General features: G+C 43.8%; 1 protein-coding gene across 5 annotated transcripts in view; it reads right to left on the reverse strand.

Annotated features, from left to right (window-relative positions):
* EVL (Enah/Vasp-like) overlaps nt 1-24,833 on the reverse strand; it is a 152,033-nt gene that overhangs the window by 82,675 nt on the left and 44,525 nt on the right. For 2 of the 5 annotated variants that reach the window (XM_064512079.1, XM_064512078.1), the window contains exon 1: nt 15,437-15,544. The exons of the other annotated variants lie outside the window; for them this stretch is intronic. In XM_064512079.1, the coding sequence (XP_064368149.1) occupies nt 15,437-15,537 (101 nt within the window). In that variant the 5' untranslated portion in view covers nt 15,538-15,544. Of the gene's footprint in view, nt 1-15,436; nt 15,545-24,833 lie in introns of those variants that run through there. 5 annotated transcript variants of the gene reach the window in all.

The raw sequence follows: 24,833 nt of genomic DNA on the forward strand, positions 1-24,833 counted from the left end.
TTAACAGCCAGGCAGGCCCTCGGCCAGCTGGGATTTGGAGACAGCAGAGACGAGATTTAGTCACCTCTTCCCTGCGTTCCTGCATGCCCCGTGCTAAGCCTCTCACAAACTGCAGCGCAGGATTTGGCTGGCACTAAATACTGTCGAGATCACAGTCACAAGCAGGAGGATACCTTATCTCACAGCTTCTGCTGTAGAAAACGTGTCATCTGCCTTCCATGCAACTTGTTCTACATATCATCTTGTCTATTTTTTAATCAGTGTTTGCTAAAACCAAGCCTTCTTGACCATGCCCTGCCTGCAGAAGACCCCTAAGACTCCAAGCCTTCATCTGCATCCTGCTGCGAGCTGCCTCCGCAGGTGTTCGCATGCAGGCATATGCCTGTTAACAGGGGGAAGGTCTGCTTTGCCCTGCGGTAATGCCTTCACCTCCCGGCTCTCTCTCCAGTCTCTAGTTTACCTGCACTGCTGTTCCGCTAACTGGGCGATGACATTTGGTTATGACAGCAAGATGGTCTATTAACAGTAATTGAAACTTTGAAAATTTAGGAAAAATAATTGAAAGGACTGCACCAAAACCAAAAGAGCAGAGGTTGTGGAGAGCAGAATACCAATTTAGTATTTTAGCGCTACCTCTCCTGGGGTAAAACGGCACTTTCAATGGGCAAAGTCTCACAGGTGAGCCTTTCACACAGATCACTCTTCTTGGCTTCCTTTTTCTCCCCATTCTTTGCTTTGGTAAACTGGTAAATGCAGATATACTGCAAGTTTTGCATAGTCTTCCCAACTTCAGCTTAACCTATGGGTTCATCGTGGTATGAACAGATTAATAGCAGAGGGAGAACTAATGCAAGGTTAACGTGATAGGGAAAACAGAACGGACCCAGCCCTATTCTGGTTTTAAGTGGAAAGGGTTGGGATTTTCTTGCCATTTCCACCTGAAATTATCTTCTGGATTTTTGTATGTGTGTTCACAAGTTCTCTTAATGTGTCTAAATACATCATCTGTTATCTGTGATTACTCAAACATGTACAGTGCGAATACGAAGTGAAAACCACTACAGAATAAAAGCACGGTTTATTCAGAGCTCCTAACCGCCTTTCCTCAGCGCCGGTCATCAGAAGCATTCCCTCCCTGAAGATCTACGCAGAAGAGCAGAGAAAGGAAAGGCAAATGGGCCAGAAGAAACTAAACAAAAAATGATTCTTTGCTATAATAAAATCTGGTTGATTAGGGTTTACATGGGAATTAACGCTGGCCTTTGCTTAAGAAAATAATTCTCCCCACAACATCTGAACTACCCCGTGATGTGACCACAGCAAATTAACACAAACTATACATGCAAAGCACGTGGGAAGAGGGAAGGAAGGGTCTCACCCGACTGCGGGTCACTGGCACTTGCTGAGCTGCTCTGCGCCTCCGGCTGCGTTACACAAGCCACATAGGGACTGCACAACTCCATCCCTACCCAGCTCCCCAAAGCGCACGGCAAACGAGCTATTTCCCTTCGCGAAACCACGGCGTAAAACCTTCTCTCACCTGTTCTGATCGCTCATTGCCCATCTGCCTGAAGATGTCATGCGTGGACGCCGGGCACCCACAGACCAGGGGTGGTGTTGGGGTGACCTTACTGAGGACACCACGTGCAGCAGAGCTCCTTCGGTGCCGCTGCCACCGCCGCGGCAGCACTAGCGCCCAGCGCGCGCGGGCCGTCTCTGCCAGCCAGCTCCAGCGCTCTGCACTAGCAGGAGCGAAGCCCGCGGACCCCCGGGGAGACCCGGCCTCGGGAGATGGCACAACCCCTAACGGCCTCGCAGGAGTTTAGGAGCGCAGCGTGTTCATGAATAACCTCAGATCCCTGTCCAACGTAGCACCGACAGAGGAGGCTAGAAAAGAGGCTCCATTTGGCAACGCACAACAACGCCACGAAGGCTCCTGTGCCGCTTCTGCTGCGCGGTAAAGGCCACAAACAGCCCTCCACACGAGTCGATGAGCAGGGCGCTTCTCGCACTCCCTGGCTTTCCCATTATGAAACGTTGCCCTCACTGTCCACCTGAAGGACACGCAGAAACCACTGGTGAAACGTTACGTAGGGAAAACTCCGGTGTCAAAATCGGGCCACTCAGCTGCAGCTTCGCCCTCCTCTGCCACAAATCTCCATAGGGCAGAAGGCTGTAAACTGATGGGGAAGGCTGCCACCTCCCAAAAATGCTTTCACTGACATTTAAACAAAACCCTCCTTGTGTTCACATTACATTTTATTATCACTTTTCTGAGATTTAAATTTGGCTGCTATTTACCTGGTACTATTCCTTGCTGCTCTGAGAGCTGGCTGCTTTTTGAGCACTGCTCTAATTTAAAAACCCCGTTTCTCATAAATTTAAAACTTGACTTCATTTGGAGTTCAGTGCAAGCTCTTCTGTATAGCTCACACACTGCTTAGACTATTATTAGGGAGCCTGTCTGCGTAAACACTACTTTACTGCATGTAAGCAAAGATTGGCATAACCTGGAAAATGTGTCTGCAAACAATCATGTACTCAAATCACTAATGTGGCTGCTCAGACTGGCCACGCTGGCTCCACTGCCGCTGGCAGAAGGGTGAAGGATGAGAGACTGGGGACAGCTCTGAGCAGCCTTTAAACTTCCCGGATTTCATGTATCTTGGATCGATATGGTCACTGATTTGGGGGGAAGAAGACAGCACTTAGCTACAGCATCGCCTTCCTGCCAAACCAAGCAGGTACGGTTCTCCTTACACACAAAGATTAACTAAAATAATCGGAGCTAGCATAATCTCTTCTTACAGATTTGGTTCTCCTGATCACAAATACCTTTGAGGGCATCTGCAAACTCTCCGTCCTCCCCACCCGCACCCCACACCAGCTTCAGCTAGACCTGAGCAGGCTCAAAGCCCTGCCAAGAACCAGCCTCCACCAACACGTCCCAAGTCACGCTGAGAAACGGTGACGGTGAGCAGGACAAAGCCCAGCGCTACCTCTCAGAGCCCTGCCAGAAGCCAAATTAATTTCATTAAGCATTACAGCATCCATGCCAGCAGAAGTGCCTCTAATCGCTCATTTGCATTGCTAAAATGCCTCAGCGGGCTTGGACTAGAAAGGGAGTGCTTAGAAGGAAACAGCACTCAGGGACAAATTACAAATAAGACCCAGCGGCTGATTTCTATTCGATCCTCGCAAAGGACTGTATGCCAGATAAACAGATTATTTCGGTCATGTGTCGAGATCTCTGCAAGATCAGAATTCCTGAACATGAGAGCTAGGCTTTAGCTGCAACCACACAACTAGTCCCACAACTTTTCCGGCAATACGCCTACCGACCGTATACACGGGGCTGTGATACTCCAGAGATGGCCAAGTACCATATCCACTTCCATTTGGAGACAGCTGCGCTACCAAATGAAACACAAGGACAATGACAACGTGTATTTTCAATTCTTGGAGCTACGGACTGAACCCAGAGAGGTGACTGTCCCAGCCTCAAAATGACGTGTGTCAACATACAAAAAACAGTTAATGTTTTAAGAATGAAAAGGTGATGCAGTTTAAAATTGTGCTTGGGTATATGCTAAAAAGACTATTACACTAGATAACCCAAAAATAAAACTATAACCGTCTAAGAGCTATTTGAATGCAGACAAAATAAAAATATTTATTCTGAATAAACACATATTTCACACCTTCCAAATAACTGTATATCTATTGTTTTCAGTTCAGTGTTACTCTAAAAAGGCAGCTTATTACAATGTATAAAATTCAAAATTTGCATATGGCAATATCTTTCATTTAATGAGTTCATGATTAAGAAATCTGAAAGTCCACACAAACCACACAAATTTCAAAAACTACAAGAAAATTGTATGAATATATGCACAAATGCTACATAACAGCATGTATAAAAAAGCACAGATATATAGTCAGATTTGCGAAACCAATTTCACAGCTGTTAATAGTCTTTGAATGTAAGACATTTCCTCATACACTGAGATTTGCAGCCACTAAACATGCTGATGAGACAAAAAAAATTTCCATGTCCTCCAAAAGTTTAACCCTGTATGTTAAGATGTGCTATGGCTCTCCCAAATCTCTATTTCTTTTTGTGCTTTTCGTTCATTTTAAGCAAGAAGAGATGCTAGAGAGCAGAGTAGAATATACTTATTTAGCATTAAGGGTGTTAAAAATATGTAATGAGCTAAGATGCTAACTAACATTGTGACAGCAAAACAATTGCTCCTGCACTGAGCATCTTTCACAAATGAGAGTCGTCTTTAGGCTATTAATTTAGGATGCAAGCCCATCACTAGTGAGGCCAAAACAAATTTTGCCACGGACTCGACAGGGACAAAACTTAACCCTTGGTATAGATCCACCCAAGTAGTGATAACTAAACATACGAAAGAGAAACATAGCCACTCTTTTAAAGGACCTGAGTTGGGCAAGATTTGGGGAGATTTTTTTTTTCTGGGAAGACTCTGACTCTCTTTCATTCATGCAGTGCCACGATGATTTCAGTTTCCCCTCTTGCTCCCCAATGAGGGCAGGCTGCAATACAATCCAATTATGGCTGCCTTTAATTTTCAATTTTCTTCTCTATAAGCTGTGATGAGCAATGGGCAGTAAGCCCAGACCCCACGTTAAGCAGCCATGGAACAAGTTATAGACCATATGGAGAGAAATAAACCGCCACTTCATACACGGGACATCTATAATGCTATTTTGCTTGAGTCAGCTAATTGCACACCCGCAAATCAGCACATTTATAACAAACGGAGCATTATGATATCATGGGAAATTTAACACAACCCAAGTTTGCCAGAAAAAGTTCCCCTTAAAGTAGGAAAGTACTTAAGAGTTTTGAGTGCCTGGGACATTTTGCAGTCCTCATTAAACAAACATTTCTGCATTGTTTCATGGCAGCTAGCGGCGCAAAGGACCGCTCCGCCAAGCCTCTGCTGGCTGCAGCCTCGCCGCAGCCCAGCTCGGGCATCCTCCTGCCGCAGGCTAGAGATGCCACCGCACTTGCAGCTACGACGACCACCACCAACCGCACCTGCCCGGAGCCACGGGGACCCTGCTCAGGTCGGCAGCCTCATGCTGGCCTTTTCTAGAGGCTGAGAATTAAAGAGTAGAGACTCTTTTAAATCCTGTTCTGTACTGCACGTTTTAAGAGGTACATTGAATTTCTCCACACAACATATTTATGTTAAAGCAAAGCAGCCTTGATCTAAAGAGCCATTAGCAATGGTCTGAGCATCAATGTGAACTTGCACCAGGAATCAGCTGAAAAGCATTCTCCTATTTATTCCCTGAGCATATGCTATCCCCAGCGCTGGCTCCGCAGCAGACGCATTTTCACTTTCAGTTTGCATATTTCCTTTTGCTGGAGTAAACAGGTTATCACAGGCAGTTTCAACAGCTGCAGGCAGTGGCCATGCATTATTTTTGGTAGCTCCTAATTGATGGGGAAGTTGTATCGATTTCTGGGTTTGGGATTTGAAAGGCAAATGCCAACTGTACAGTAGCCTAGAAGAGAGACAAGGAACTTCTCACACAAAAATTGCATTTGCTCATTTCCATTGCTAACTTTATTTACTGCTATCCACCACTAAGTAATAGAATTCGAACAATGTGTTTTATGATGCAAATATCTTATCTGCCCAGTAAAACACCTCTATAGTATGTTGTGGGCACCACAACACGGTGAAAGTGCTTTTATCCTAAGTGCTTTAGGAGCATACGGATGGGTGAGGGACAACTTAGCAGGTGTGACGATAAGGAGAGGTTTTCTGACATAAGGGACACTGGAATGAAGAGAAGGCATGGAAAAACAGGAGACTGCCAGTTAAAAGACTGCAGTGGAAGAAACAGACAAAAAGTGATGAGAAATGACATTTAACTGTACTTTTATTGCTTGCAGTCCTTTCTCCCCTTCCTCTAAAGGCATGTGCCATGCCCAATGTTCAGGCTGCCAGAATAAGAACATTTGATATTCATTGAGAAAGCACTTTTCAAACAGCAACGCCATCCCTCACAAATCAGGGTGCAAAGCATAATAATCAAAGGAAGGCCACGTACTGCAGGAAGGCTGCAAGAGCTGGCAGTCTCTAGTGTGCAGAATGCAATTTGTTATGGTTATAAAAGCAATGCCGACTAGGCTAACACCACGCTGAAGAACTGTCTAGCCTTGGAAAGCAAACCAGTGTCATCAATGCATTAACTGCTTCCGCTCTCGTTTCTAATACTTACACTTCCAGAATAGGGCAGGTTAGAAATAATAGTCTGCTGATGGAAGCAAGGAAACTTCAACTTGCAGAAGCAGCCCCGAAGGCAGAATGGGCACGCTGGGCAGGTTTTCATGTCAGCTCACCACGTCTTTCATTACTATGCAGTGTACTGCATAGCAGACACACAGCGAAGCTCTTTGTTGTAACGCTGGTAGTGCATCCACATTTCTTTCACCTTTTTCTTCATTTATTAGAACTCTTAAAATAATCCCTTATAACATTTAACAGGATGCTGAGCAAATTTTGTATGACTTGATACCTGCCTCCATTCTTGCTGAACTTGGCAAACCCCCTCCCATTAGCAATTTCAGCTGCAGCAGAATGTATCTTTTATATCATGTATCTTTTATGTCACGTGCATCACTGGTCAGACAGTGGAACATGGTAAACAATACTCGACTACTGGGGCCTCATCTTAAATCCAGTATCTGCACTGATGTTGATGGGCTATGAATGTGGCCTCAGTGCTTACAGACAAGCTTCAGTTAGGAAGAATAAGAAATTACCCCTGGCACAAGTAACAGTCCGTGAAACTGAGCCACAGTATGCATTTAGACTAAGTGACTTTATTCTGATAAAAAATGAACATTGCAGGCTTGATCACTGACTATCTTCCAACCTGGAAATGGTACAGCCTTTTTCAAGGCAGACATAAAACAGTACCAAGGATAAACAAATAGGGTGAGTCAAGACAAGGAATATTTATACTTCCTTAATTAACTGTACTCAAAAATCTCTATATTACTTGCTGTAATCAGGTGCTTTTCCTGAATTTCACAAGAAGAATCACTTTTAGATTCTGTTAGTGCAAATAATCATACAGACAGCTAGTGAATGGAGATTCATTTAGGCGAATCCTAAAACTAGTAGAGAAGAACTTTAGTGGCCAAAACTACTGACAATACTCGACAAAACAAATTTATCCTGGCGGCCCTTTGCCCTTCCTTCCCGCTCTCCATTACTTCTTGGTAAAGATTTGTCTCCATTGCCTGGCAGGAAAAAAATATATTCAATAAATGTCAGAATGGAAACAGGATCCCTGGATCATATGGGCACCAGGCTTCAAGATGACTATGTGTTTTTCTAAATCAAAGCCGCAAATTGTTTGCAACGTACAAGACACTGGAGAAGACAATGGAGACTGCTTCCATGAATGGCAGAAGTATTCTTGCTTTCCTAGGGATCTGTGCCCTCTCCCCCTAGCAACCCTCTTCACCTCTCCTGGCACGACGACCTGCACCCCGATACGTCCCCTGTGACATCCCCACCAGGCAGAGATGCCACACCGCGCCGCTTCTTGGGATTCACAGAGCTGCTGAACTGCCCGCGACAGCACGTGTGCCGCTTGGCAGCGAACGGCTTGCCAACACATCACTTCTGCCTTTCCCCAGGAAGGGGATCACTCCCCCCTCCACCTGCTTGCTGACTCTCACAAATCAGTGACTTTCATTCCCCTCGCAAATTGGGCTGCAACTTCTGAGTCCCCTGGCAAGGGGGTGCAGAGCAGGAAAACAATGGGATGGACAGAAAGGCAAAGTAACTGCGTAAGTTTTCTTTCCTTAGGAAAGCAAACTAAAGAGAAGTTGCCAGCGAAAGGACTCCTACGGGATCACCGCTCATGGACATCAGTGCCCTCGCCGGCACCCAGCGCGCGGCCTCCATCCGCAGCTGCCAATGACCAGCGAAGCCTCTGCAATGGCTTTTGCAGCCGCTTTTAAAAGAGGCTTCAGGCTATTACAAAATCCAATATCTTTTCACAGTTAACGTCTATATGTAACACTATCCAGGACTAACCTTCTAATAAAAGCACTTCAGGCAGTAAATTTCAGCATTTTGGCTACACGCAACCTGCTGCTGATTTCATTAAGTCTTATGAAAGCGATCCTCTGAAACGACAACATCTGAAGGTGCAAAAAAGCTGCAAACCTGTCATAAAGTTAAAGAATATGTTTAGACCAGAACGCAGAATGACCTTGATCAAGCTCGCAGGCCACAAGCTTTTGAGTTGCAATGAAATCACCCATGTCCACAACATGGAGAAAGAAGTGCCTACGGTTCGTGAAAATTTTCACAAATTTGTCAAAGATTCTTCCGCGGTTCTTCCAGATGAGCTAAAAAGCCATTAGAAGACAACAAATAATACAGATCCTTTCCCTGAGCCCCCAAAGGAAACAGGCCTACTGAAACATTGAGATTTTGTGAAGCAGCATTCTTTCTTCTCCTGAGCTATAATGTCCAGCACAGTGAGATGTCCTGGAAAACTGCAGAGAAAAATCAAAGCAATTTTCACTTAAATTTCTGAAATTACATAGTAGAAATTTAAAGTTCTTCTGACAATCTAGAAAGCTAAAATGTTAAAAAAGAAAAGGTTAATGGAATGAATTTTTCAAGTTAATGCTGGTTAAAGAGAATTAAAAAAACCCCTTCAGATAACCATGAGAAATGAAAGACTCAGTTGTTCTGTGGTACTGAGCTGTAAAAAAAGACTATGTAAAAGTTCTCTGTAGTTCTTATATATCCTGTCTTGTTCAGTCTTCCATAGCAGGAGTTACAGATATTTTTTTGAAAAGTGTAACTTCTTTATAGGTGTCTGGTGCATGTAGCTGGCTTGTCAGAACTTGAGACAGACTTGCCAGAAGATAACCTCTCCCACCCAAAGTTTAACATAAAAGGTTAGCCCTTGAGCCATTATACAAAATGGGAGTGTTAAACAGCTTACGATGTTAAGGCCTGCTTTGCCTAACAGCACCCTGTTTTTGGTGCAACAGCACCGAAATATTTAGAACTGTTGCTTTGCATGTTTTGGAAAAAAAATTAAAAAAAAAAAAAAGAGAACTGAAAAATCATTTACAAGCCAACAAACTACTGAAAGGAGAGGTGGATGCAGGGAATGGGGAAAGTTTCAAAAGTACCTCGACTTTCCTTTTGTTGCAAATGCCTTTCCTAGAGCGACTGCTTTCTAAAGGTCACCATCTCCCACGGTCCTGAATTCAGGAGGGCTGCAGTGAGGTAGAGGGACCCGAGGAAGCAGCAAGATGCCACCAGCAGTACATCTGCCATGAATGCAATGGTTCAGGCAGCCCAAATGCTTCTAAATTAAGGCTAACGCACACATCCAGGTGGGATCATAAGGCAAATTCCTCTTTCAGGTGCTGCCGCCATTATTCCTCAGCCCCAACAAGAACATGGAAATCAGCATCCAAAGCTGTATTATCATTAAACTGTTAATTAAAAACACATCTACCCTCCTCGCCCATCTCACGTCTTTCTGCTTAGGATGACTGGCTTCTATCACGCAAACAATGCCACTTATTTACTTAATAATACGTCCACAGCTGGCAGACAAGCTGTGGATTTGGGGCATGCTCTTGTGCGAAAACAAAACTTACTTGCCTCACACTCAAGATTACTGTCACCTGCGCAGGGAATGGTTTCTGGCTCACGCTTCTGCATTACGCAGCTGGTGGCTCTGTCTACTGTTTGTCTGTTTTTCCATTCCCCCCTCCCTTTTTCTGGACAGAGGCATTTTGCTCTTCAGGATTGCTAGAGATTTCCAAAGCTCACACTGCCACCTCTAGCTGTCTGCAGACACCTTATACTCTCTTAACTGCCACCTAGGTAGTGCTGCTGGTCACTCATTGACCGAGCAATTCACCCCAGGAATACTGGTAAAAAGAAACAGAGGGAAAAGTTGATCTCACTGATATTTAAACAGCTCCTCCCTCACTCCCCATCCCTCTCCAGAACAAGAGATAAAGGAAAAAAACGGAAAGCTATTAATTGGCGTGCCATATGCCTCATTGCTCTCAGTCTCGCACTTTCATTGCCACTTAGAGTTAAGTTCACACCGTTTTAAAAATGAGAATAAGAATAAAGCCTGCTGATACATGAGGTTTTCCGTGCCTTGTCTTAGCACGTACGCTCCTTCTGGGTCTGTACCATGTCTCAGGCAGGCAGCATCAACCATTACCTGTGCCTCGGTACAGCGTCATGTTCACTGCGGACCCAGTTCTGACTTTGTAGTCTCAGGGCGCTGAAGCATTTAATAGGGACCCCTGAGAAAGCAGCAGGAATACTGCTCACTTAGCACTATATACATATACACATCGCAAACTCAACCTCTGGGTGGCTTTAAGCCCATGGCACCTGTAAGAGCTGCTGTTCCCCTCCTACATCAGCACTGTGCTTGCTTTGCTTGCTGGTGTTGTGTGAATTAAAAAAACCCTTGGATAAGCATGGTTTCCCAAAAGACAGAGTTTTGTTGCAAATTCCATTTAACTGGTGTTTCCAGGATCCCTTCAAGACAACTCGCTGGGTTCAGTCTCTTCAAACCTAGTATCACTCCAAAGTGATGATCCAAGTGTCAAACTCCATCACATACCCAAAATGAGACTTGCACATCAAGTGCCCCTGTATCTGTATGACATGACAGATTTCCAAACAATAGCTGTTCAGCAGGAGGCCCTCCACACTGCACACCGAGTGTGCAACCTGCACACCGAGGCACCAGCTGGAGACAGAGCCGAGTCCCAGAGTTCTCCATAGGCAGTGCAGGAGCCCTGAGAGCATCTGCTCTGCCAGAGTAACACTCGTGTCTCTACAGCGGGGAGGCACACCACAGCTTTACGGGGCAAAATTAAAAGTGACCTTTTGGATTCATTAGTTGTATAAACTTTAGAAGAGAAAAAAAGGGGTCTCAAGGAAACCCTTGGAGGTCACCAGGAAGCAAGTGTGCACTGCCAGCAAGGGCTCTCTGAAACCACGGTGGGAGGGCAAAGAAGTCCCTCCCAGGATGGATGAAGACACCAGAGAGTCACGACACAGAGGGCTGGCTGAATGGTAAGACAGTAGAGCAGCACTTTGTAGATTTAATTTTTCTTCATTTTTTTCCATCTGTACGTTTTATACATTTGCAATTTTACTATCCTCTTTAGATGTTACCAATAATTACTATCACTTGCCTTTTGCCATAACCCAGCTTGAGATAAGATTAATTTCCAGGTACCAGGCTAATATTAAAGTGTTCCTCAAGCAAAATGGTGGCTCTGCTTGTAACGGTGATGCTCTAATGAGCACCCAGCTCACTAGGACAAAGGGTAATACAGTGCATAATGAAGCGTGCCTTTGAGAAACTGCACGGATCAGCTTGAGAGCCAGCACTGCGGGGAAAAGGACGGAAGTGCCTCCTGCAGAGCAGGGATAACCAGGCATGTGGCAAATGACGGAGGGAGAGGGCTCACCTGAGGTACGGCAGGCGTGCATAACACCTGTATTTTTAGTGTGAACTGCAGAGCCTTGTGTTTCTAAAACAGCAGAGCTCCCCAGTTCATTCCTAAATTCAGTGGACAACTCGGTAGCCATCTTTGCCCCATTTCCCCTCTCTGTTTCTCACCTGCTCAGGGATGCAGAGAGCATCACTTGACCAACAGCCAGAATAGCCCACAGGCCCCTCGGGAAAAGGATGAAGTGACAATTTTCCCATGTCAGGGAACTCCGGGGGCGACGATACAAACACTCTCTGCAAGGGTGGCGAGATCTTTACACCCACGCAGTGCCACAGGCCTAAACTTTCACAGCCAATTATGGCTATGCCAATGAGAGCCCAGCTAACCCTACAAACTAAGAAACTGCTGATACTCTTGTATGTCCTCTGTGTAAGGGTTGTTTTACAGACGAACAACAGCCAAAAATTCTTTTATCCCTTACAGTTGCAGTATTTTGGTGCATATACAAGGACATTCTTATTCTGAAAAAAAGAAAGAAAAAATAGTATCACTTAGTTCTTCAACTTAATAGTCAATAAAAAGTGGAAAACTTAACTGAAAAACATCAATTGATAGGCTTGTCCTGCAGTAACCAAAATGAATTAAACCCAATTCAGTTATTTCAGTTCCATTTGGCTCTTGGTGGGATTTTAAAAGGTATGTAAGGTAGTCAGGCACCCTACCCCCACTGAAATCCAAGGGAGACTTGGCACCTGATATTTTCTCAAGTCTGAGCTATTTTTACAGAAGCAACATTTAGCAACAGTTCTCCTTGGAAATGATGGAAAAAATCACTTGGAAAAATCCAATAATAGTTTAATTCCAGGCTTGCTGAAGAGCACCCTCCAAGTCATAGATCTGCTGCAGCTAATTTGGCAGAAGCAACACTGCCGTTTTAGTGAAGGGCAACATAAATCTGCAAATACAGCTTCTGTCTGGGGCAATAAACAGCTTTAATTTTCTGTAGAATGACAGTCACTGAACAAACAAACAAAAACCAAAAACATAGTAGTAAAGCACAGATCCTCCAACTAATAGAGGACATGTCCTTGGTAGGATCTTCATTTCCTACAGACACAGCCAGCAAAGTGCTGGAGTGGGAAAGCTAGACTTTTTTGCTCCATGACACTGCCAGCAACTTAAATCATTTGAGGTTCTCACCTATTAACTAAACCTGTGATGAGCTTTTCCCTCACCAGTAAAAAGAGTGTTTCAGCATCCTGCAAGAAGGTTCAGGAGCTGGTTTCCTTCCCAGGACAACCCTGAAGGAGGCAGAGCCCCTGAGCAGCACTTTGGGAGGGCAGCAGTGGGAAGGCAGACGGTTGTCTCCTCCGAACCAGCCCAGGGACTAAGCTGTGCAGTGCAACCAGCACTGCGGGATGACTGGCAGTGGCCACCGGTTTCTTGGTTCTCCCACCAAGGGAGAGGGCAAGTGGAGACCGCTGAAGGTGCCCTGTCACGCTGCCGGCTCTCCCCACTCTGCACGGCACGGCACCGCTGTGCCACCCTGCTGCGTGCACGTGCCCTGGCACTGCACAGGACACCTCACGTTGTCACGGTTCTGCTCCTCACCCTGCTCCTGTAACGCCAAACTCTGCTGCGCAAGGCTCTCGGCAGGCTGCGTGGCACAGCATAGGGGTGGGTGATGGATTATTACCCTGTGTCCTCCCTGTGCACTTCAGGTTTGCTTGAGTTTACAGGCAAAGGAGCGTACGACCTGCAAGAAGTTACAAGCGCCCAGCCTGATCTGTTTCAGGGCACGTATCATCCTAGAGAAGGGGCAAAAGGCCAGCAGAAAGTGGCTGTGCTACATGCTAATGAGAGGATAAAACCAGACCTGAGCTCTGGGAAGCACCATCCACTGTCAAGAGCGTGCCAGGTACTATTCTTCAATGTGCTTTCCTTTAAGGAGAAAAAGTAGTGGTGACCTCCAGTCTACAGCTGACACCCTTTTTTCAGAGAAAGAACTAGTGGGATTAAAGTGTATACAGCACATCATGTCGGCATTAGCTCATTTGACTATTACTTACTCCAAGAAACAATCCTGCAATTCTGAAATCTGAGAATTTCCACTGCAGATTCACCACCTACTATCCACTAAAAAACAAAATCACAGAAATTAAAGATAACCATGTGCTGAAATGTCTAGTTTAAAATAATTTCAGTCTATTTCCATAATGTTACAGGCAATGTCAGTTAGCAAGATGCGCAGTGCATTGAAAGAGAAACAATCAAAGACATTGTCAGAAAAACAAACAGGATAAGCTGCAAAGAGCAATCACATCTTTCAGACATTCAAGAGGGGCACCACTGACTTTTTGATCTTAAATGGAAGATTTATCCTTAGGGAAATGATGCAAAATTCTACTTAAAAACAAAACAGAAAAGGCAATGCCAAACCACAGTCGCTAGCAGAGCACACAAATGAGGAAGATTATGGCAACTTTACTTTGCATCAGTTAACAGAAAACAGTTTTAAAGAGTAGCACTGTATTTCCCTATCTTCACAAGCTTCTAAAGCTTGCAATACTATCATTTAAACCATCCCTAGGAACATACGCTTTGCATGTGAACAAAAACAAACCAACACACCTCCCTCACGTAGGTCAGACCTGCAGCCCACCATGAGCCCGTGAGCGTTGGGTAGGTTTGTATTTATAGCTCAAACAGGGGGTTGAAAGGGCTGGGGAAAAATCTCTTCCCTTTTTGCAGTAAGCAAAAATGGCCCACCTTGAAATATAGCATTTGTAGGCTGTCACCAGATAAAACGAACCTTAAAAAAATAAATCAGGTTTAACAAAGGGACTAGTTCGTAACATGGCCAATGGCCCAGGTTCCTCTACAGACAAAGACACTGTTTGACCTACTGCTCTAATTAGAGTAGTAGCGATGTTGACATTTGTGTTGTATAAAGCAGACATGTTAATAGCCAGAGGGAAAGCTGTCAGTGCCTCTAAAGATCACAGCGTTCATGGCAACACACTGCAGCCTTTAAATATTCAAATACTCAATCAATTCAGTGCTTAATTTATTTTACTGATAACCAGAAACAACCCCCAAACCAGCAAACAAATAAACCCCCAACTTCAGTCAGTGTTAATGCTGAAAGATTAACAGGCAATATATGAACTGGTTCTAGTCTGCAGAGTATAGTATTTCCTGCTAGATTGTGTGTAATCCATTTTTGCCGTGAAGAAACACGAGCAATTTATACTCTCTCTGGGTTTTTCATTTACTATTAAAATAATAATCGTCACCAGAGACTGTGGTTCATACATTTGTATGTGTCAAGTTCACCTAAGCATGAAAACAGATACCTCTCCTCATTTCTAAATACATGAGGCGGGTTTTAATTTTACTCTAATGTATTTCATCATATTTCCTAGACGTGAGCTGCATCATTGCTAGAGAGAGGCACTTCACGTTTTACAGACCAGAATTGCTGCAGCGTCTCCTCTCTTCCAGGGCCAAAGCACCTGGGAACTACTGAGAGCCCTGAGCACTTCAGTTCAACTAGTTCCCCTCTCCACTCAGACTTTTTTTCCTCCAAATTTGATTTTCTCAAGCCCACTCCTCCTCAAGGGGAAGCTGAATGTTCAGGATGACAGACTGATGGCAGGTTTTGTGCCACAGTCCAAGACTGAAGTTCTCCATTCTCACCCCTTGCATACAGAGGAAAAAAAAGTCCTACAAGCCTAGAGATAAAGAGAGGCACTGTCCCACTCATCACACCCCACAACGTACTTCTGCCTCAGCACAACCCATCCAGGACACTTTTAGTCTTAGTTTAATTTCTTTAACTCAATAATTGAATTGAGTTGAATTAGAGCAATACGGTAACGCACAAACCAGAAATGTAGCTCTTACTTCTCGCTGTTCAGTCTAGCCTTCAAAACAATCACAGTGCAACTGTTTTTTTCAGATACTTCTGAAGGAAACCAAGGGTGTTTTAACCAGGTAGGCACCATGCTGTCCAAGCTTAAAAAACAAAGAAAAAAGAAAAGGACCTTTATTGGGGCATTTATTTTATTCACACACACAGATAGCACCAAACTCCTCACATTCCTTTATTAACATATTTCTTTTTTTTCTTTTGTCCAGCTTTTTTTAAGACTGCACCACTTTCATTTGCATGGCATCCCACATGGCCAGCACTGCTCCGAGAAGACTGCTAAGGGAAGGCGCGTGAAGCTCATCTGCCATCCACGTGCAGCTCCAAAAAGAGCAAACATATAAATACAAAAAGCGATGAGATGATCTTAAAACATGCGATGGTGAAGAGATCTTTGTACCTGCCAAACATGCTGGTACAGCAAATTATGAGGAGGCACCCCACCAGAACGGAGGCAAAGGTTTGGGTTGGTTCAGTACAGTAAAATCTGTAGATTGTTCATTTATAATCAAGAAAAATCAAGCCTGAAATTACACTCTCATATAAAAAAGATAAGAAAACAGGGCCACAGTACAACACACATCACAGCAGGGGAGAGGAAGTTAAGTTCATGCCGTTCACTCTTCGCTGCACAAGTGCTGTTATTTCCTATTGATCTCCAAAGTAATTGTAAGTCCAAATTGTATTTCCACTATCAGAGCAGTGCTTTCCATAAGCAGTTTTGATGGTTACAATACCTTGGGGAAAAACTGTCGGAGTGAGGAGGAAGGAAGAAGATTCTTCTCCCTCAGATTCATTTTATACTGACAGAAGTTCATTTGTCTTAGAGGACTTTTTTTTTCTCATTTCCATCAGGACTTTGCAAGGACATACCCTTCCAGTTCCTTAAAATCCCTGTCCCAAAAATTAGAGTTTAAGTATACACTGGGTGCAATGGACAGCGGCAACACACACCAGAGGACACATGGCCACAGCAGATGGTTTCCAGTTGGGACTGTGCAAGAGAAGTGCTTTCGGAAAGGAGCTAAGGCAGGTGGTGGGGTAGTTACAACAGCATTAAACGGAAACTGCTGTCCTGCATAAGAAATGACACTAGAAGGATGAGTGCCCTTGCTCAAAAATGCAAAGGTCACACTGCTTTCCTTGGAGTCACTCATCTCCTGCTCATAAGGAACAAGTCTCCAAAAGAAAGGAACTGAGAACGCACCTTTGGTGATGGGGCCAAAAGCAACAAGCACCATGACTCCAACAGAGAGGCTATTTTGGTGGAAATCCAGGACCACACTGTGAAAAGACAGAATTGGCCCATATAGGACAATCACGCACAGTTTGGTTAGTACATTTAGGTTGTGTTATAATGGCCTTCAAAGCCCAAGACCCACCACATGCACTTCACCAGCTGGATTTGTCCTCCACAGGGTATGCCTCTTCCTCTCTTCCACATCCATCATTGACAGCATCAGGAGGACAGTAGCATCGCAATGGTGGCCTCAGAGCTAGCCACAGAACAGGTTATATTGATCCTTGAACATTTGCAACTCCCAATAGATCTACAACATGTCATGGTAAAAAAGAAAAATATCTGCTATTTTCCAGCTTGTACTGCTGCTGGCACTTGCAGGAGCCAAGTATTGTAAGACAGCAACTGATGTGATAGTGCTTTACGTAGTCCCCACATAGACAAACCACCACCTGCTGAAGAACAGGGAGGAATCAGGCCCATAAGACTGCAACATCTGAGGGAAAAAGTCTTGCAAATTCGTTGTATACATTCATACTCTGTGCCCTTTGTATCTGTTCAGCATTTCACTGGCACATGCTTTCCAGGCATTACTATAAAGGATTTTTTTTTCACCAGACGATAGGACAGAGCAGTAGCTTCCTCCAGAGCCAATGCTACTGCCGCTTTTAAAGTTGGCCAAATGCAGCAGCTGAAGATGATGGCAGCTGGTGCTCTCAGCCACAGAGGCTGCTGTGAATTAATGTTAACAAACACATTTGCTTTTATTAAGCCTTTTTTGTTCCTCCAAGTGTTATATGTTTCTGAAGTAATCATAGGCACTGTTGAGAAACATCCTGGGAATGAGGGCTTGAAAAATCCTTGCAAGGTTCACCTCAAAGCTGCTGAGCGTAGGGGTTTACCAGCTGCACCAGGGATATACGTGCAGCCTACAGGGCCCAGCGCTTCGCAGGGGAACCAGTCTGAATGCCACAGTCCCCAGTGGCTTCATCCAAGGCATCCTCTTTCCCTGCAAGTTCCCCAGCCTATCGCTTTACCCTGGCTACAGGTCCTCCTTGACAAAACAATGTTAAAATTCAGATGAGCATATCAGGTTAGCAATCCCTACTGTAAATGTTTTCAGGATGGATCAACTATGAAATAGGGACTACATGTGCATGGAGGCTTCGAACCTACACTGGAGCTGGAAGTAGGTGAGGGGATGCAGAAAGAGAAACTACTTTCAGGGTTTCAGATCCAAGTTTTTGTCTAGAGAAGCCAGAGCAGACCCCAGCTTCTCCCCCAACACGAGGCACACGCATGAGGCAGTAGCATTCACATCTACCAGGATTTCCACTCGGAAATCTGTGAGCCAAGAGACTTTAAATGTTCATAAGGAGACTGTTTCAGCAGAGATGAAGAGCGCTGTGTAAACGAGGTTACAAGAAAGCATAACTTGAAGCCAGCTTTTTGGCACAATTGCACAACCCTAACCCAGTATCAGGGTAGGGCCAGTACTGCTGCTTGCCTGAGCAGAGCCATCAGCAAACTGGGCTGTGGGGAAGGGACCAGTGCTGCAGAACAGGATGCATGGTGATGGGCTGGGAGGAGAAGGGCGAGAAAAAACACACAGACCAAGTTTTCAAGAGACCTCTGAAGTCAGACAGTAAGTTTTGCATGTGTTGAGCCTCCCATGCCAAGAATGGATGTTGTTTCACAGCTGCTGAGGCTGCGAGTCTGAGAGTCTGCAAAGGGATCTGCTTCTTGCATTGTCCTCCTACAATTCCAGGCTTGGCTCAGGCCAAGTTTAATTAAGGTTTGAAGGGTTTTGGTTTTTTTTTTCCCCCCAAAAAAAACAATACTGAATTATAACACTTCTGATTAACCAACAAAAGAGAAGACTGTGTTTTTAGACTGAAAATACAAAACATCTATAAAGTCTCAAGAGCTACCACATCTGGGTGGCTACTGACCTAATGCTGTAAAACAGGGTATTTAATTTCAGGTTTATATATTACGGTGTCCAACAAAATTACCTACTGATAACACCTTTCTAGAACTGATGCTGGGGGTGGAGGGAAAGTTGCCAAATGGAAACTCGTTCAACTTTAGGAACAACCTGACATTCCCATACCCAGGAATCACGTTGTAGGTGCTCACAACAGAGAGGAATTGATGGCTGTAATCTCCAAGAGGAGGATGCCAGCTGTGCTAAGGCACCCCTGCTACCTGACCCATGCAGCACGATCATCAATCTCATGTATGCTATTAGACCGATTCAAGGTTGCAGACCATTGCTGGAGAAAAATAAACAATCCACAACAAGCAAGTGCAGGAGAAGCAGAGAGAAGATGGCAATTTTTGACAGTTCACCAGATGAAGGTACAACCGTTGAGGAGCTCTGAAATTAATGTCTGGTTATTAAGGGGACACACCTGCATTTCTGTGCCTATACCTACATGGTTCGGCTCTCTGCTTGCCTGGTCTCAGCATCAACATAGTTCATTTTTACGACGCTGGGCTACATAAAGGGAGAATAACTATAGCAGAGAGGACTTTTAGTATAGAATCAAAGATATATTTTGAAGAGGGGCATTTTCACTGAAATTCTGTTCAGCTCAGTGCAAAATCAGTTATGTGAGACAGCGACGTTATGAAGTGTGATGGATGGTGCTACGCAGGGATCTTCGAGCGTTACATCCAGCCGCGCGAGCGAGCAGAACGTGCCCACGTGCCTCGCGCTCAGCGCTGCCGCTTCCAGGGGCTTCGCGGCCAGCTTCGTCTCTGACTTTCTGGAAAAGACAGAATCAGGGCAACTAACTTTTCGCCATGTGCCGTGTTTGCTGCCAGCAGATTTTCTAGCATGTGACCAGTCGTTGCAGAAGCCAGATTTTGCCCCTGTTTCCATGGATAAATAACCAAGCATGCATCAAGGTAAGTCTGTCTTTAGTGTAACCTCAGGAATGTCACGGTGATAAGAACGGACATTAGGTGGGCCAAACTGGAGCTGAAACTGTGTCATTAGGGAAAAAAATTTCCAGATGCATTTCTCTCACAATTAGTAGCTACTAATTTTCTTAGAGCAATGAAATATTGAAAATATTTCACTAAATTCAAGTTTAAGAGAAAACAGAATATTGATTTTAGAAAATAATTTTTCAAATGCTACTAAAAGATAAAATGTTCTTTTGTTATGCATTTCACAAAGATAACCCCAGGCCAGGGTGGGTGGGGACTTGCATATTGATTTCCTTGAAGCAGATAAAGTATGCATCAGTTTGAAAGCTAGTCTTATTTTCCTTGTTTAAGTAACGGAACAATAGTATAACAGGAAAATATTTTTTAAAATACCCATTGTGACAGATACAGCTGAAAAAATGTTCTGAAACAGCTGTGATGACATACAGAGTGATATCAAAGTGGCGCACACATGCACTAAACCCACTTATGACAGAGCATGGTTTATAAAAGACCGCTATTAGAACCTGAGCTACTTTTGCAACATGCATTCATCCTACAATTATTTATAGGACACTTGCAATTTTTACATTAGAAGGAAACAGACCCACTCAGAAGCACGTAATATGACACCCAGTTACGTTTGTGTTCTTTCATCTGGGCATTGGTAGCAATTGCTGCAGTGCTTTGCTCCTTCCGTTATAAGGGTTATTTTGTCTTTTCCACCAAGCCCAGCAGTGGTGGCATGTTATACTTTCAACAGATTGTCCTGAAAGGCTATTTTGATTTAAAAAGAAACATGAAGGGACTAGAAAAGGCCAAACGGGCTTGTCATGAGCACTACTTTATAGTGAAAATCTGCCCTGCAATTTCAGCGAGATGCAGCGGTTGAACCCCCTCCTCCAGTGTCCCCCTCTCTTCATGCTCAGAGCACTCCCACTGACCAGATTGCAGGATTTTGCTTTCCATGTCTACAGCCAGGTGCAATGTCAAACCCAATACAGTATTCAGCCACCAGATTTCACTGCAGATTTGGCAGTTTGCTAAGGTACAAAGGTTATGCAGCACACATTATTGCTTAGGAATCATATGCCTATTTATAGCACATCATTTACATTTTCTGCAGTTTTTAAGCCATGTTCTAAGCACAGTAGAGACTATAATAAAACATTCAACACATTTTGAAAAATGCAACATCTAGATGATAATTTTATACTTTGTAGACATATGACTGCACCACAACTGCATAATTCTACCTAAATATACAAAACATTAAAATTCATAGTGCTGCGTCTTCCCCTTAAGAAAACAGCAGTGGTGGGCGGGTGGGACACACACATATGCACACACAACTGCTCCCAGTACTGGCTCAGATGATATCCTAAATGCTTGCCTCCTTCCTGCTCCCTGGCGGTTTTGTGCCTTCTGCCCATGGCACACTGAGGGCAGCACCCCACCACCACCGGGTGCTCAGCTGCTCCGCTCTCCCCACCTGCGCGGGCAGGCTGCACCGCCACGGTGCTTTTTAAGAGCAGGGCTGGCCTCCCCGAGTCTCTAGTGAGCTGATAAGCTGAGAGAGAGGCAGGGATCCTGGAATCAGCTTTTTTCTTTTTCTTCTCTTTTTGTACAAAAGCAGAGTTCTTGTTTTATTTTTACAGATTGCAAAGTGGATTTCAGGACAAGGTAAAGCAGATGTGTAATTTTTGATCTCTGATAGCTGTTTCATAGAAAGAGCGAATAACCATTCTTTAAACGTGATGGAAAACTCTCTAGCAACACAGACATCCTTTCTGCATCTGGGGCATCTCTGCAGATTTTGGAGGATGTCCCTAGCTATGCCTTTTCTATACCCACCTCTTCGCCTGTTGGAAACAGAGATCCTTTCGCCCACCTCAAACATTCATTTTGCAGCCACATCATACATCCACGCCAAATCCAATGTCTGAGCACGCACCTCACTTAAATTAAAGTCAACAGAAAGGCTTTCCCTCTCCCCCAAATCAATGGATGTTGACAGTTTCAATCAAGCTAAATTTAAGTTGAAAATTTCAATATGAAGGCAAGAAAGAAAAAGCACAGAAAGAAAAACACAACAGTGAGGCATTATGGTGAGGTGTGCAGACCAGCGCTAAATTGCTAAAAGCTTTTTTGTATAGATTACGAGTCCTAGTTACAAAGAAGAAAGTAAAATTTTACACCGCTCCACAGAAAAAACAGCTCCCCTGTGAAATCTTACAGCGTTTTCAGGCAGTCGGTTGAGCTGCAGAAGTCCGCTGCCCTCCCTGTCTCCGTCTGGTCTCCTCGGCAGCTTTGTGCGAGGCTTTACCACTGCCTCAGACACAGGCTCAGGGCGCACCGTATCCCCAGTGGGGAGGAGACACTACTGCCAGCTATTTCTTTCTACATATGGAGGCATTTCAGGTGCCCAGCCACCTTCTGGATCTTCTCCTTTGCAGCTGAGTAGAGCGAGAACAACCTACTTCCGGCATATGCAGCCTCAGTTTTTCAAATTTTATTTTAAGTAAATTGGAATTATTGGCATGACAATCCCATAGCATCTTCCAGAAAAAGAGAAGGGAACCGAGCAGAGACAGTTTTCCCACCTCTCCCAAATACACGCACACCCCACCAACATCAATCAAACGTTCTGGTCTACTGATGTCTTTAGCAGACACACTATGGGAGTGCTTTTAATTATTTGTTTCTTGGGTGATGTACTACAGTCTTTGCTTGGAAAGAGCAGGTGAAAGAAGCATGGGAGGAAACTCATGTGGTTTGTGGTAGTTCTTAGCACACTGGTTTAGCTTTTTTGTTTAAATGAGTCTCCCCTGTCTCACCATCAGCTCTGCAGCAAGTTTTCCTGCACAAGAAGCCTGAACTTTCCATTGCACAGACACTAGATTGCACTACCCAACACTAAATGGTACCTGCAGTCATTTCCAATTGGTGATCCCTAACTTAAGACCTCTAAGTGGTAGTCAATACAATTCCTCATTGAAAGGTTATTTTAAACAATATTTCATTACTTTGTTTTTTTAGGTAGTGTTTGCAGTACAGAAGAATTTAGAGACCCTGTTTTTCTACGTAGTGTATAAATAGGTAACAAGTGACACCCTTTGTGTTAGAGACCTTACAGCATCGACGCAGAACACCCAATAGGACCCGAAAGGAAACAGGAGGTAACATCCGGTGGAATAACTCCCCCGAAGCCACCGAGGAGGTGAGCGGCAAAGCCAGAATCAGACCTAGGAGCTCCAGACCATCAGGCCGAAGCTCAAATGCCAACTGCAATGTGGGTCCTCCTTTGCTCCTCCTCTTCAAACAAACCACAGTGCTTATATGAAACCTCATCCCAAGCACTAGAGCAGCCAATTGTTCAGATGGCTACACACAGCAGAAAGAGAAGGGGAAAGACAAGTAATAGGAATAATAAAAGACAACTACGATCCCTGAGTTGCTCAGAGTGCAAGTTTTCACCATCTGTACACTGTACTTCCAAACAATGCAGCCCTCACGAGCAGAAAAAGCTTATAAACAAGGCTGAGGATTAAACCCTAGTCAAATCTGACAAATAAAAACTGATTCAGGAGCTTCGATTTATATGTCAAGGATTGACAAAGCTTGAAAGCAGAACAAACCATCATACTACAATAAACAACTGTAAGGAGAAATCAGTGCGTAACGGTGATTTACTTCTCTCGCTGAAGAACAACAGAAAAGTTCTATTTTGGATCAACCCAATCAAAACCATCACTTTTGGCTATAACAAATGCTTGGTTGGAATCAAAATAAAAACTAAGTGTTACTTTCCAATTTGGGATACCTTAAAACTGCTTTTCTAATAAAAGCAAAGACTAGTTTCAAGAAGGGGACTTCAAGATTTCATGACCACTGTGAAAGCTAACTTGAGTCCACACTGCAAACTCCTATCCTGGTCCTGCATCCTGGCCAGCTCTTCCCCACAGTGAGGGCAACATATACATGAACTGATTTGTATCCCTGTTTTTAATTATGATTTAAATCCATAAGATTAATTAAAACAGGATTTCCTGCTCTTTCAATTTGTTTTGCATTTGTGGTTATTTTAAGCTATTTTCCCAAAGGAAACTCTCTTTGGTCAGAAGAAATTTGGTGCTTTCTTAGGTGATCAGGAGAACACATTATTCAGTATCTGCACATATGCAGCAATTACAAAGATTAAACACACCTTTATTCAGAATCTTAATTTTTGCATTAATTTAGGTAATAGTGAATCATGTACATTCTGCATTTACTAGATGATTTTTTTCTACCTTTGATTTGCCAGGCTATATACTGATGGAAATCGGAATTTTAATTCACAGCATACAAAAATGAGCTTACAAAACTACTTGAAGTGCTAACTTAAAATTGATTTTAAAAATACTGCAAAATGGAGATTAATCATCATTTACTAGCACACATGACAGACAGTCTCTAAGCATAGTCTCTTCTACAACTTTAGAACTAGCAGATCTCCTTGATTACATTTTTATTCATAAATTAAAAAAAAAGCCACAGAAACAGAACTTTTTGCTTTTTCTGTTATGTTTCCTAATTTTATATTTTTGGCATATCACAGATAAAACCAAAATGCTAAATCCAGCCAAAAGGCTGGCTGCTTCTACTAATATTCCGCCCCAGATAAATTTCCATGTTATATAATTTTAATGTTCTCCCTTCTTTCAGAATGGGACTTACACGCTAATTTCCTTTCCATAATTCACATTTACAGAGCTACTGATTTCCCATTTCATTCATGATTTGCCACCTGATGCTGCTTCTAACCAAATATCAAGTAACGAACCTTTCCCCAAGCTCCGAAGCTGCTCAGCCGTGTATTGACATATGGATAAAGAATTATTTCAACGTCCATAGCAAGACTTCAAGGAGAAACCGAATCTCTCACATCTCCCACCTTTTCCAAGCAGCATCCAGAATAATGACCAGGTAAAGCAAGGACAGAAAGCAAGTCAAGGAGCCTGACAAACGTAGTGTGAACAGAGTATAATGGGTTTACTGCAAAAAAACAAGTAACAAGACAGTAGACACGCTGTGGAAGTTCAGACCTGAAGGTAGAAGACTGCTGCTTTCACCTTTGATCCCAGCAGTCTCTGCAATGAGATGGTTATTCACATGGATACACTAAGAGGTGATCATATGCAAGGGAGTTTCTG

This window comes from Dromaius novaehollandiae, chromosome 5, assembly GCF_036370855.1.
Source record: "Dromaius novaehollandiae isolate bDroNov1 chromosome 5, bDroNov1.hap1, whole genome shotgun sequence".
Taxonomy (NCBI): domain Eukaryota; kingdom Metazoa; phylum Chordata; class Aves; order Casuariiformes; family Dromaiidae; genus Dromaius; species Dromaius novaehollandiae.